This window comes from Hibiscus syriacus, unplaced genomic scaffold (assembly GCF_006381635.1).
Source record: "Hibiscus syriacus cultivar Baekdansim isolate YM2019G1 unplaced genomic scaffold, ASM638163v2 tig00116996_pilon, whole genome shotgun sequence".
Classification (NCBI taxonomy): Eukaryota; Viridiplantae; Streptophyta; class Magnoliopsida; order Malvales; family Malvaceae; genus Hibiscus; species Hibiscus syriacus.
Genome location: NW_024063512.1, coordinates 676932 through 692497, shown reverse-complemented (window position 1 = coordinate 692497; position 15566 = coordinate 676932). Strand labels below are relative to the sequence as shown.

Sequence of the window (15566 nt, the reverse complement as noted above, 5' to 3'; positions counted from 1 at the left end):
GTTTACATTGTTATCTAGCTGTCTTGGAAAAACACTGTATCGGCGAATTTGGAATCTACGAACATGGAGAAGATGAATTCAGATGATGGTAGTGATTGTTACCGTCATCTTCACCGTTATTCTGATACTGATGTTTTTGGATTCGATAAAGTTCCCCATAGTGGTCCATTGAGCGGACCCTTGAACAAAAAGGTTGCAGGGAAGAAAACTGCCCAGTTCAACATTCCTGATTCCACGAAATGCGATGGCTACGTCGAGATCACCCTCGACGTTCGCGACGGTTCGATTGCGGTCCAGAGCGTAAAGGCTGCAAATGGTGGTGATTTAGAGGAGGATCCCGAGCTGACTTTGTTGGCTAAAGGACTTGAGAAGAAATCTAACTTGGTGAGGAATGCTCTGAAGCGGTTGACGTCGTTCTCGAAGAAGCCTGCTCGGTTAGATCGGACTAAATCTGAGGTGGCTCATGCTCTCCTGGGACTCAAGTTCATTAGCAAGAATGAATGGGGACATGGATGGGAGGCTGTTGAGAAGCGGTTTGATGATATTAAATCTTCCAACAATGGAACTTTGCCTCGTTCACGGTTTGGTGAATGCATAGGTATGTTCTTGAAGTTAAACCAAATCTAAACCATCAACATATTTGCAAGTGATTCAATTCAGTGACATTTCTTGTGTGAATCAATGGCAGGGATGAAGTCTAAAGAGTTTGCAGGGCAGTTGTTCGATGCCGTTGCTCGAAAACGAAACATTCATGGTGATTCGATCAATAAGGCTCACCTGAAGGAGTTTTGGGATCAGATCTCAAATCGAAGTTTCAATGCTCGACTTCAAACTTTCTTCGACATGTAAAGTTTATACTTATGTTCCCATTTTTTAAACCATTTCTTACATTAATTGTTCATATAGAGCTTTGGTATTCAATCAAATGATTCATAAAAATGCAGGGTGGATAAAGATACAGATGGAAGAATAACAGAAGAAGAAGTCAAAGAGGTATATCATATGAATCAACTGCAGCAATTAAAAGTAATTTGGTCAAAATTTATAACTTAAATTTTGATTTACTTTCACAGATTATTAGTCTCAGTGCATCTGAAAACAAACTTTCAAATATCCAGAAACAAGAAGAGGAATATGCAGCTTTGATTATGGAAGAATTAGACCCAGACCACCTAGGATACATCATGGTGAGTTTCAAGCAATTCTTATATTTGTTTAGTTTTTGGCTTCAATCTCCATAAACCTTATGTTTTAAACAGATAACTTGGAAATGCTTCTATTACAAGCACCGAACCAATCAGTAAGAGGCGAAAGCCGGAAACTGAGCCAGATGCTAAGCAGAAGCTTAAGCCTACATATGACAGAAATCCAGTTAGGAGATTCTGCAGGGACACCAAGTATTTCTTGCTAGATAACTGGCAGAGAGCTTGGGTGATGGCCTTATGGATTGCGGTCATGTGTGGCTTGTTCACGTACAAATTCATCAAATATCGGAGGAGGGAAGACGTATATAAAGTAATGGGGGATTGTGTTTGCTTTGCCAAAGGTGCAGTTGAGACACTTAAACTGAATTTGGCAGTGATACTGCTACCGGTATGTCGTAACACCATAACCTGGTTAAGAAACAAGACGAAACTAGGTGTGGCTGTTCCCTTCGACGACAACCTCAACTTCCACAAGGTAACAAAGATTAACATGTCTTTATAAGCTAAGTTCATTAATGGAGTTCGTAAATTACTTTCAATGTATTGCAGGTTATAGCAGTGGGGATTTCTGTAGGGGTTGGGATACATGGAATTGCCCATTTGGCATGTGATTTCCCTCCCCTGCTTCACGCCACACCTGATGAATATGAACCAATGAAACAATATTTTGGTGAGCAATCCAAAAGTTATTGGCATTTTTCTGGAGCACTTTGAAGGAATAACAGGGGTAGTAATGGTGGTTTTAATGGCCATCGCTTTCACGTTAGCGGTGCCATGCTTCAGGCGGGGTCGGATGAACCTTCCGAAGCCTCTGAAGAAGATAACAGGGTTCAATGCCTTCTGGTACTCTCACCATCTGTTTGTCATTGTTTACACTCTCCTCATTCTCCATGGAATTAAGCTCTTCTTGACCAAGAAATGGTACAAGAAAACGGTAAGCAATGATCAAATTTCCAAAACTAATTTTGGTATTTTATCCAAAACTAATTTCATTTTTGTTGGAAAATGGAAGACTTGGGTGTACTTAGCAGTTCCAGTTACCCTTTACTCATGTGAAAGATTGACAAGGCTGCTTAGATCAAGCATCAAAGCTGTTACAATAAAGAAGGTAAGCAATCCATCATCATTGTATATGATCAAACTCGGGTTTAACCCGAGATGTCATTTGACAAGTTTGTAGGTTTGGGATTCCTAATCCCGAGCCGCAATCTTGTCCGGATTCCTAATCTGTCTTATAGATTTTCAGGTAGCTGTTTATCCTGGAAATGTACTGGCACTTCACATGTCACGTCCCCATGGATTTAGATACAAAAGTGGGCAATACATGTTTGTCAACTGTGCTGCAGTGTCTCCATTTGAATGGTAACTCTCCATGGACATTCTGTTTTTTGTATTCTTCTTAAAACCAAAAGTAAACCTTCATTAACATGACATAAACATGAGAAACAGACACCCATTCTCCATCACTTCTGTAACACCCCAATTTAGGGGCTAAAATTTAGAAATTATAAAGTGGTGAATTTAATTGGTATTTTTGGATGAAATTGGGGATTAAATTGTAAAATCGTAAAGTTGACATACCATTTTAAGAAGTATAATAAGTTCAGTGGCTAAATTCATAATTTAGCCATTTTCCTTTATGAGAGAATTTATAACCCCTCTCCCGTGCGGCAGAATTTATTTTTTCAGTTTTTCTCTTCCGTTGACCCAACTTTCAACTCCGATCTATTCGCCGTCCGACCTCCGATCGATGAGCCGAAACCACCATCTTGTTCGTTGTCAACCAAGGAACAAACCCCTCAAACCTTTCGTCGTGAATCGTCACCGTTCGTCGTTAATTTCAGTCGGAAGTATCGTCGGTAATAACTCGATTTTAGTTAGTTTTTCATCGATTAACGACGATCGGGTCATCCGTTTACAACACCTCCCGCACCATCGTATTCCTTGTTCCGTTTCGAGTCTGCCGGTGTCATCCTTGGTCTCTGTCGACGGCAACGCGTGAGGAGGTGAAGCGGTCAAAGTTTCCGATTCATTGAAATCGAGCTCTTCGCCGTTCAAAATTGTGAACCGAGCTTTGTAAGTATCTCGGAATCGCTCAAAATAATTTTTAAGAATTTTTTCATGACTTTTAAGCAGCCAGAAAGGGCCTCACGCGCCGCCACTACGCGTGGGGATGGTCCAAATGACTGGTTTGACCGGTTTCGGAGCAGAGTTGACCGGTTTAACCGGTCACAACCCGACCCGACCCGACCCGACCCGTTGACCGGTGACTGTTGACCGGCGTTGACCACTACTGACCAAAACTTTGACTGGCTTTGACCGGGCATTAAACGACCTTTGACTTTGACCGAGTATACCTATCCTGACATTTTTCGACGTTCCAAATCCGATTCCGCTGTCCGTTTTTTGAAATTCGAACCCGAAGACCTCAAAATTGCCGGTCAAACCCTTTAACTTTGATTTTGACCGTAAATTCCAAATTTCCGAAAAGTCATGTTTTATGCTTTCGACGTCCTGAATCCAAATCCAAAGTCTGTTTCGCCAAATTCGAACCCGATAAGTTGTTTTTCACTGATTTATCACCCGATTCGATCCGTTTATCGTAATTAAGCTCCGTTTTTTATATAATTTATGTTGATATGTATCTAAGGAATTATTGGAAGTTGAATTGAAGATCAAAGGCGTTCGGATGGAATTTTTATGGTCGATCAATATTGTACGAAAATCGAGGTAATACTTTACTACCTCTTTATGCTTTATGGAATATGTGAATATTGGTAAATGCATGATTAAGATAATGTTGGTCTCATTTGTGTAGTCAATTAGTTTCTACACTCGATCTGAATACGGTAAAAGGGTTTAGTAATTGATTATGGTTTAGATGATTTTTATAAGAAATAATTTGTCGGGGTGTTCTGTTTTCATAATTGTTCGAAAGGACTGAAATAAATTATAAGATTGAATTTAATAGTAAGATCGGACGGAAGGAAATGATTGAAATACGCTGAATATGTAAAATGACCAAAATACCCCTGTAATTGAAATAACCCAAGAATACCACCAAGCTCAAGAATGATTGGATATCTTCGAGCTCTGAAATAAATGGAATAAAAATGAATACCAAAATACCCTTTTGTCCTATTTTAAGTAAATGCATTGGATTAATTAAGGAATCCAAATAAGCATAGGTATTGGACTACCTTTAAAAAGTTATGGAATACAGCTTAAGTAAGCCGATCAACTTTAATGATATGTCAGTACCTGAACGGCATAGATATTACTTGAATGCGTGTTCGTCTACTCAAGTTTAGCTCGATGATAATTTTGGAAGTATTCAGCTCAGCTCAACTCTAGATCGCATTCAGTATTAAGAATTGGACGTTTGTTCGACAAATAAACCACGAAGACCAAATTAAACTGAATGGAAATATAATATGTATTTGGAATTCAGAAACGTTTGAATTACTCTGAAAAACTCTAAAGTAACAAGAATAAACATAATTGTTAAATGAACTAAATAACCTCAATGAATGAGGATTAAATAAGTGATTTGGATGAGTCTGGAAACACTGTTGAACTTACATGATAAATTGTCTTTATGGGTTATAAACCATGAATCAAGTACGTCCGTATTTTCTGATATCGTTGAAACATGGAAATGAAATAAAGACAGTTGGGAGATCTATTCAGTGATGATTATGAGGATGATCTATGGATCTGCATCATGGTATTAAAGAGTGAATACACTAGAAGGATAATGAATTGACTTGTTGACATGCATCAGTTTGAGAGTTGTGTAACTCGAGTTGTTTGATAATACGGTCGATAGTCATAGATTGTAAATGACTTGAATCTTTGATTCTTTATTTTCATCTAAAATCACTTCGGTCATGTATGAAAACGCAAGTAACGCAGAAGGAAAATATTCTGAATACCTCATTTGGTTCAATTGGGCTGAAATCCTATGAATTCAAAGTATATTCCTGAATACCCCTGATTGTTTGGGTAATAGAATCACTCGTAGTAAATCTGAATTTAGAATTATTCGGTATAAAGGTTCCTGAACGTTTTCCTGATGCATATAGAAACTTAGTGGAATTCTAAAAGTATTAATCTGAAATGTCTGATTAGATCGGTTAGAAATCGTTTCTCTTCAATAAGATCTTATTATTGGAATCCGATCAAATTGCACAAGTTCATGTTATCCATATTGATAACTACAAAATGCATCTGAAAAATAATTGGATTCTCTAATGTGTTCCTTATATTTTGAAAAATTGTTTTATTGTTTTAACATGTGGTACACTGAAATCTATGGTTATTGTTTTATGGATGCACCGACTTAACGGTGATGGCTTATGGATTTGTAATATTGTATAAACTGTATCTTGGAGAAACAGATTTGTAAAGTACAGCTCTGATCAAGCTGGAAAATTTTTATGGACCTAATGTGACTCTTAGGTAGGCTCTACGGCCCTGAGATCATTCTCCGGTAGGCTCTGCGGCCCTAAGATGTGTTCTTAGGTAGGCCCCAAAATCTATCTTGGGTAGGCTCTCAGGCCCTAAGATGTTCTCTTAGGTTAACTCTTTGTAAGATGGTTTTAAAATACGAGTTTAAAAAGCTCCACTATAGTATGGTTTATGGGATTTTACTGAACTATCATTTGATTAGTGTACCTATTATGGTTTTATCATACTGATGGAACACACTAGAAATCCTATTCGACCTCATGAAAACGTGATAGTATGAAAGGTTTCTTATGAACTGAGATTCATGGCTTCTACTCGATGAACTTCTAAGGGAACCCCAAAATATTCCGCCCATTGGTATACGTATGATTCAATAGGGAAATTATGGTTTTCCAATTATCTACATGTCATGTAGCATCATCTGGTTGTTCTGTATTACTGAGTTTTTCGAAGCTCACTCTATTACTCATCATTGCAGGTTAAAAGAATTGTACCAGTATCACTATCGACTTCAGTAAGGGAGTTCTTCTGGCGTTGTTGTAGAGTATGGTACATGTGTTTAGGGGGCATGTAATTGTATTTTGATTTATATACGAGTCTGGAAATCTGTTTTATTTCTGCATACTGATAAATCATTTTATAAGTTACATATTTTAATAAAAGTTTTAAATTTTCCGCCATTTTTACAGTGGGTCGCTCTGGTGACCCTAATGTGACACCCCAGATCGGATCGGACTATCCGCATCGGCCTGAGGGGGTTACAACTTCAGCTCCAGGAGATGATTATCTCAGTGTTCATATTAGGACACTAGGCGATTGGACTCGACAACTCAGGACCGTGTCTTCCGAGGCATGTTTCTCCGATTATCCTTTTTTTCAGAACCGACGGCTCGACCATCTAATTAATCTTGTATTTAATTTGAACAAACATGTTCTTGCAGGTGTGTCAACAACCTACCTATGGCAAAAGTGGCCTCCTTAGAGCTGACTGTATGCAAGGAAGTAAAATCCAAAATTCATTATAATTTTCTCTTTTCTTTTTCCCTACAAAACAAAAACATGGCCAACACAACAGAAACCGAACAATAAAAAAATGAAATAAAGAAAAGAACATGATTTAAGGCATGTTGGAAGGAATCAAGCTTTGGATCTCTAGGCTTAAATAATTAAGGGTTCATGCTACATACGTGATAAGCACTATATATAGGTCAAACCCTATTAGTTTAATCAGATCATTCCATACATCTCTTTTTTTATACTTTGTTTAGAGGATCATGACACCGACGTTAATGGCTTAAGAGGTGCAAGATAATCCTAGCAATTTTAGCAGAAATGAGATTTGGCGATCTCTTGTTTTACAGCACAAAAGATAAGCTAAAAATGAGCTGGTCCACACCAGTTCATAATTGCAGATATTTTACACCATTTCAATTCAACATTATTTTTCAAAACCAAAACTTTAATTTTTTACTCTTAAATCTTAATTAGTTTATCTCTATCTTCAAATATGCAACTTTTTTAACGGTGTTAATGTCATGCTCACTGCCATTGGCTGCTTTAGAGTTGTCTTTTTCCTTTTTTATTTCTCCTTGACATGTGATGCCATATGTTACATGAAATTAGAAATCACTTCTATATTTCATTACTTCTCTTTTTCAATCTATTATTAAATATTTGTCCCCTCTAAGCAACAAGACAAGAACTTCAATATCAATATCTTAATGATCAGGGAATAATAATTGACTGTGTTGAGGCTGCAAGGAAATGAAAAATTGGGTTATATTTACATGAACTTGTCATGAAGAAAAAATTGATAACATGGTCTCTGTCAGCTTTAGAAACCAATGTAAATTAAAATGTTGACAAGAAGGGATAGACGAGGAGGCAGTTGAGTGCAGTCGCCCATTGAAAAATTCAAATTATCATATATTTTTATTTGTATTTTCTATTGATAATTTGTTTTCTCCCTCTCCTAAAATTTTAAAAGTTTACACCTAAGGTCATGCCTCCTTTCACAAGCTTTCATTTGAAGGAAGTGGATGTCCATGTCCAAACAACACAAAAAAAAAAAGGAAAAGCTTAACCAAAATGTCAATTTCCATGTTAAGTGTTCGAAAATTTCATGACAAATAATGTTCTAAACAATGCATATTCTTCAATGTGATTGATGATTTGAACAGTTTCCCGATAGTGCTGATCGATGGACCATACGGAGCACCAGCACAAGACTACAAGAAGTACGAAGTGGTTTTGCTGGCGGGGTTGGGGATTGGAGCAACCCCCATGATCAGCATCGTGAAGGACATAGTGAACATCATCAGGGCCAAGGAGGAAGAAGAAGAGTCCGTCAGTGGTGGTTTGGAGAAAGGTAATGGGGTTGTTGAGATTAACAGAACCAGTTCATCATCATCATCAAATTCAAAAAGGAGAGAAAGCTTCAAAACGAGGAGGGCATACTTTTATTGGGTGACGAGGGAACAAGGGTCCTTTGATTGGTTCAAAGGGATAATGAATGAAGTGGCCGAAATGGACCATAACCATGTGATCGAGCTTCATAATTACTGCACCAGTTTGTATGAAGAAGGAGATGCTCGCTCTGCCCTCATCACCATGCTTCAATCACTCAATCATGCTAAAAAGGGGGTCGACATCGTCTCCGGTCCGAGAGTTAAGTCCCACTTCGCCAAGCCTAATTGGCGCAGTGTATACAAGCAAATTGCTGTCAATCACAACAACTCTCGAGTTGGTATGTACCAGTGGCGGATCTAGAAATTTATAAATGGGGGTCCAAAATTTTAAAAAAAAAATCTTAAAAATAATAGGGGTGCAAATTTTTTTATTTTTTCCATTTTTCTTTAACATATTATACTAAATTTCACTTTTTTTTCCTAAATAATGGGGATGCACTTGACCCCTAGGGGCTTAGTGCATCCGCCCCTGGTATGTACACTGAAAACTACTACCCTTTCCTTCATTGCGACTTTATAGGCATTTTGTCAAACGATATAATGGTAGGAATTACCCTTACACTTCATCAACATGCTTACATCAATGGATATAACTCAACATGGAATCTAATTAACATGCTTTTTACATGTAAATAATCTAATAATTGATAAACTTTAGAGTTAGGGGACAAATAATTATATGCTTTCAAAAAGATTTCTTGTGTAATTCTTGACTTTAAGTGCTCCATTATCTTCTTTATTTAGCTGCTTTATCAGTAAAGCAATGTTTTCTGAGCTTTCTCTTTGTTTGCTAGCTCTTTTGTCTCTCACCTAGTAAAAAAGAAAGAAAAAGATATCTACCTTTAGAAAATAAATAAAACATTTAAGTAAAACTTTATCTTCAAGTGGTTCGTTGATAGAGTATAAATCTAACAACCGACAAATAATTTATTAGTTGATGTGTTAGATTTTTTAAATAAGATAAGATTTGAATTTTGTTATTGTAGATGAAATAAACTATATTGAGAAAGTCAACCCATAGTATTTCTATAATACTCGATTTAATGATTTAATAAATCATATACTAGTAATTATAAAAATATACTTTGTAAATGTATAAAATCATATAATGTCATCATATATTCTCTAATAAAATATTATTTTTCATAAAATCATCTTAATAAGATATTACTTGTAATAAAACCATCTTGCATAAATATATTGCTTGTTATGTTAAGCTTTAGATTTCTCCCGCAAGACGTCCACCAAGTTTGTTTTTCATAAAGAGGATTTTTAATTACCAAACTACTTCCGGATAAGGACAAGAACCTAAAACAAAAGCTTTTCGAAGCTCAGCACAGACAGTTCCGTCCACCTTCACCGTCTCTCTATTTATGATCTTAGCCCCCTCCATTTATAATATGCCTTTTCTTCTCTGTAATCATGTATCAAAGTTTTTTTAATCTAATAAATTCAAATTTTCCCTATGTTAATATTGTTTTTAATATACTTTTTGAAAAGAAAAAGTATAAATAGGGAATTGGTTAATAATCGAGGCAAACAAACGATACTGCGTTGGTTGAGATTTCAAAAGAGATTTTGGTGTTTGATGAGAAAATACGCAAGCCATGCTTTGCTCATCTAAAAGCCAACTCAACAATTTCTTTTACCTGAAACGTTTATTTATGCTTTCGTTTTAGCCTCTGGAAACTGGGCCTGATTAGTTGGCTCGAGGTCAAGCCTTGATCCGCAGCCTGATTGGGCTGGAAAGGGATTAGAGGTTTCTTCATTGACAAATTCGCAACATCCGAGATTCTGCTACTGTTGTTGCCAGGAGAGCCTTGCTTTGATTTCAACTGCCTTGGCAACTCCAGCCTCTCCAGTATCCTTGTGGTATTTATATCTAGCTGCCTTCTGTTGTCTGGTGAGGATACAAGTATAAACGATTGATCTGACTTGGGTACGGTTGGAGAACATATGACTGGGATTTCATTGACCACTAGTCGCTCCCATTCTTCAGCAATTGAAGCTGCTGTTTTGGGTTCAACTGTTGTATCTAGATTTGACATTTCATCGTTCACTACCATGACATGGACCGATGAAGTTGGCTGTGCTTTCAGTTTGGTTGAGTCAGGGTTAGTTGGGTTTGGTTTAGATGTTGCGTCATTCCGTTTAGGAGCTACAGACCTGGAATATTCATGTCATCAATGAAGCAAAATATCAGAAAGCATTCAATCCGCAGTTTATGCTCAAAGATGTATGATATGCTAAAACTCTATGCTCTGATCTTGCAAACAAAACCATACTAATGTAAGGAATTATTCTTTCTGAACTAAATGATCAGATCTGTTTACAGAAAGGAATTTAACCATTAATAGCCGTTGATAACTACTTGCTATCTACTCTAACGTTGTTAGAAATCCTCAACCAACATGGACAAAAGAAATAATAATAAGATCTTGGTTCATAAAGGGGGGGAAACAAATGCATGTATACTTGACTGTTTCTATGTTATTTGGATTCGGAAAAGAATGTCGAGCACAAGTGCCAGACACAAACACTTCAAAAAAAATGAAATTTTAAGCAAACTAGTTTTCTAATGACTATTTCTATGGACAGTTTAAAGCAGATGTGAATATGATTACCCAAATTGTAAGCTCTCCTTTACAAGCAAGTTAAGTTTTTGATGGAATCCTCTATCATACAGGACTGGATTGTAGTCTCTTGGTTCCAGCTGCCACAGATTCATAAAGAACGAAATTGCAGCAAAATGTGAATGTCAGTAATCAAACATTAACCTGGCAGAAGAAAGAATATTGTGATTTTTCATCTTTTACCAAAATCTAGTGGCATTCTCAATATGCATACCGAATATTTTAGTAGTGTTTTTCATATTTGGGAACATGTCTGTGTATGTTCACTTTTTTTAAAAAAGTTTTTCATGTATTTGAAGAGTCTCTATAAGGTCATATCCCATGACCATGTCCAAATATACGTCGGACATGATACTTCAAAAAAAAAATGAAAAGTTACAACAATATAATTTTAACCCATCTAATTCAAATAATGTGGTCAGTTAACTATGTACAGCTGCTTCAAGCCCTTTGCAACCGATTATAATATACAATGCAAAATCCAGAGGATATACACTTATACAGAATAGCGTTTAAAAGGACAATATATGACTTGGGATAATAAAGAGGCAATAAAAGGACAAGATGGAGCTTGAAAAACAAAGAACATTGGCTTTGAACAAATGTGAAACTAAACAATAAAAGAATGGGAACACAGAGAGAAACTTCAAAATAATACTTTTTACCTTGGATAAGAAAGAGTGAATGGCAATCTCAATCTCCTTGGGCACTGAATAAGCAATAAATCGATTGACATCAGAAAAAGGCAACACTTCCTCTGATCCTGCAAGGCGCTGTAAGTTTTAAAACATTAAACAACATAGTTACCAGCTGAGATTAACTCCATTAGCAAGAAAATTTCACCCTAAAGTAGTAATATTTTTTTTTTGGGGGAGGGAGATTAGGTGGATTACAATAAAGACACTGGACTACAAATATTATTTAGTAATGAACATGTAGACCATCCTTTAACAATAAAAGTAGCTTAATGTTCACCCTGAGAAGCATTGGTCCATTATCTGAAGGTTGAAGAATATAATAGCAATTGAATGTTGCCTCCCTCATAGTTTCTAGATTGCAATTTGAAGAGCATACCAAGCCTTGATCTAATGAATGTAGAGCACTGCAAAGTCCTTTGAAGACTGAAAATTTGTATTTGGATCAGGAAAATGAAATAATAAAAAGGTGTGAAAACAAAGGAAGAACACTTCCTTGAAAATTTTCTCACAGTTGCATATAACAAGAAATTTTAATGGTATTAAAACTCGACAAGTTTACAATTAAGGCAAAGTCTGAAATCATAGACAAACTAACTCACTAAACATTCACATTGCAGCATGATAGCAAACAAAACTTGCACGCACATTGAGCATTCAATTCTAGCTGATCCATTTCATCTGAAGCAGCTTCTATCTCTGGAGAAGCTGATGGAGTTACAAAATAGGGATTCCCAAATATAAGTCCTGTGTAAAATGCAAATAAAGGAGAACATGAACCAAGGCACTAGAAGCAATCCATTTTCCCCTAGCTCTTATATTTCAGGAAAGTAGCTTAAATTATTTAATAACCAAGAGTCCTTTCAGAAGATGCAACGACTGCGGAAAATCCACTAGGGTGTCGAAAAGGGAGCTTCATTATTAAGATTTACCTTCACTTAGAGACCCTAAGTTGGTTCTGTCTATTATATTGAAGTTGACAGGTGAAGAAGCCTGATGGAGTTTCATAGAGGTCTGAAAAGTGGGCATATACAGGATTGTGTTTTCTCCAACCTTCACAGAATTGTCAATCACGTCAAAAGTCCCAAGTTCATGGCCAGTTACTTGACATGAAGGCCTTTCGATCCTAGTTTTTTCTGCATTGTCCAATGGAGCACCATGGCAGCTGCATGTCTATAGGAAGTGGATAAAAGGATTGTAATTCAGCTTGCAAAAGGGTTGAATTAAGAGACATGCTGAGTACCTTACAAGGATTGAATCCATCAATTATATGATTGACAGAAGCAGATAAATTGCAGGATATCTGCTTCAAAGAACCTGCAAGGTTACTATTAAAGATGAAATGAGCCTGCAATGGCTCTTCCATGTCGTCCCTTAGATCTTGTAGCCATCGTTTCACCAAGCCGTGAAATACTTTGACCTCTGTCAAAGTTGGTAGAATACTAAAAAAAGGTTAAGATATTTATACGATGATTTTGTGTTTCAGTTGGCTCAATCTACTAAACATAGCCAGAAATTGTTAACAATAGCACATCATTGCTTTGAAATCACGCTCTAGCACAAGATGCAAAATAGCTCAACAATAATGATTAATGATAGTGCCTGGAATGAAATCCTTAATTAGTTTTAGGGATTTTATTATTTCAGTTGGACTTGGTCAATAATTTGAAACACACATTTTCCTCCAACTGAAGCTTCTATTTCACCATAGCAAGGATAATACTAATTCAAGATACTACTCAAGATGGAAGTCCCAAAGCTGCTCATAAATGTTTAAAACGCCTTGAATTAAATCTGATTTTCTAAATGACATGCAAGGGAAGACTGTAACCTGGAAGGCAGCATTGAAAGGAGCAGTTGTCAAGATCAGATATCCATATGGAAAAGGTGTTGATATTTTCCCTTATATCACTAAGATGGTTTGATCTTTGCTCAAGGAAAATGAACTCGACAGAAATGCACTTATCTGCAGCGTCCTGCCCAGAAACAGAGGTTAAAGGTTACCTACAAAGCCAAAGGGGGAAAAAATACAAACTTTGGTAATGTATAGCTCACCGTAAGAGTTTCTTTCAAGGAAGAGTCCATAGTTTCAGGTAAACATGAACTCAACACAATCACTTTTCGCACTATATCTCTTCCTCCCCACGAATATAAAACTTGATCACTCAAAACACTTGCAAGTTTCATATCTGCTAAATATAATCAAAGGAACAACAGCAAAGCGGAAAGAATTCTCAATTCTCATTGATTAAAAATGAACAAACAAATAATGTGAAACCGTAATTTCAATATATTGCTCACATAAAAGTGGAATTCATGCATTTCGAAGCTTATAGTTTTATCAAAATCTTGAAAATTGGCGTTTATATTTATATCAAAACCTAATAAAATTTCCATTTCGCGTCCCATATTCTAAGCAAGACAGACACAGACACACACACACACACACACAGAGAGAGAGAGAGAGAGAGAGACCGTAACAAGAGGTAGATCCAGACTCGTTGATCTCAGGGGAAAACGAATCGGTGGGTAAACTTTTAACAGCGTGGTGGAAATCACGAAGACTGAAGTCTCCTCGTGGACTATACGCCACCTTTAGCTGTTTTCAATCCATCAAATTTTAAGTCTAAATTCAAAAATACATTACATTCCGTTGAAATCTCAGATGAAATCAAAGGAGTTACCTCATCGGAAGAAGAAACGCGGTTTTTGATGACGTAGCACAAACCAATTCGGTCTCTGAGAGTATCCGATTTACTCCTCCAATTTGACGAAATAGTGCGGAAATTAGCCATCTGTAACAGTAACTGAAAATCGCAACCAGATTTCTCAGTTGAAGGATTCAATTTAAACCAAATTTTGATATTCAAGTTCTGCGATCGATTACCTGCTTTATGTCTCTTAGCAATGGAGGCGAGAGGCTCCGTAGATCCAGCAAGAAGCAAACGAGAACCATTTTCTTTTTCTTGCTTCCGTTGGAGCTCAGGTTTTTGGCGCGGAATAGCTTGATGATGAAATGTCGATTTGAAAAGTCAATTTATATAGAAGGATCAAATATTCATTTCTTGATAAAGAAAAAATCCTGTTCACCGCATTTATTTTAGGTCAAACTACAATCTCAGTCTCATTAATTATGAGTTTAATAAAAAATAAATTATCTTTTTTGAAAATTATAAATATATTACTTAATTAGAATATTATTATAAATAAATCATTTTTATCATTAAACATTAAATTGAATAATGATCTAACATAATATAATAACAATTTTAGTCCTTAAAGTTCATATAATTTATTAATTTAATCTTTTTTATTGGAATAAGATGAGTTCCTCGGTTGTGAGCGGTTTACCTCTTTTTATTTAAGTGAAAAGTCAAGATCGATGGAGAGAATAATAGTTGATCGATGATTTTATACTAAAGAACGAAGATATTTTTGGAAAGAAGATTAATTTTAGAGGAAGAAATAGAAAGAATCATCTTTTCTGTTATGCTCAAAGTATAAATATACTGATAGTAGGGTGGCTGACATCAAGACTAGAGTCATCATAACTGACAATAAGATCTTCGTAATTGTTGGTAAGTTGTCACTTTGTACTGATATGACTGTCCACCATCGAATTTGGTTGTCAAAGTCATATTAGAGGGCAACGAGGAAGAACTCAAAGTGATTATGCTATACCTTTAAAACGAACCCATCGTATTGACGATCCACCAACATAGGGCTATAAACGAGTCGAGTCAAGCTCAAGTATTATTGAGCTCGAATCGACTTGAAAACTTTAAATTGAATTTTGACTCTGCTCGAAAACTCGCGAGCTTTAAATTTTCTAGCTTGACTCGAACTCGTAAACATGAATTAAAGCTCGAAAAAACTCGAAATAAAAAAAAACCTTAAACTTAACTTGGTTGAAGCTTAAGCTCGAACTCGAATCTTAAATACATAAAAATCTTATACTATAATTTTTTAAAAAAAAAAATTGACACGTGAATGTTAATATTATCAATAATTTATTTAAAAAAAAATAAAATTTTAATATATTACTTTTTTGAGTTACTCGCAAGCTTTTCCAGTCAAGTATCGAGTAGCTCGTTT

General features: G+C 36.1%; 1 protein-coding gene and 1 pseudogene across 1 annotated transcript; one reads left to right on the top strand and one right to left on the bottom strand.

Moving 5' to 3' along the window:
- Positions 1-53: 53 nt before the first annotated feature.
- Positions 54-8444, top strand: LOC120193567 (annotated as a pseudogene).
- A 1305-nt stretch (positions 8445-9749) lies between these two features.
- Positions 9750-14441, bottom strand: LOC120193676. Its single transcript, XM_039196112.1, has 12 exons — positions 14359-14441; positions 14156-14278; positions 13947-14070; positions 13527-13660; positions 13303-13447; positions 12715-12893; positions 12404-12644; positions 12120-12218; positions 11752-11897; positions 11442-11549; positions 10768-10856; positions 9750-10309 (listed from the first exon to the last, which is right to left on the bottom strand). Exons 1-12 carry the CDS (start codon positions 14425-14427, stop codon positions 9802-9804), a joined length of 1965 nt encoding a protein of 654 aa, XP_039052043.1. The 5' UTR covers positions 14428-14441; the 3' UTR covers positions 9750-9801.
- Between the last annotated feature and the right edge of the window lie 1125 nt (positions 14442-15566).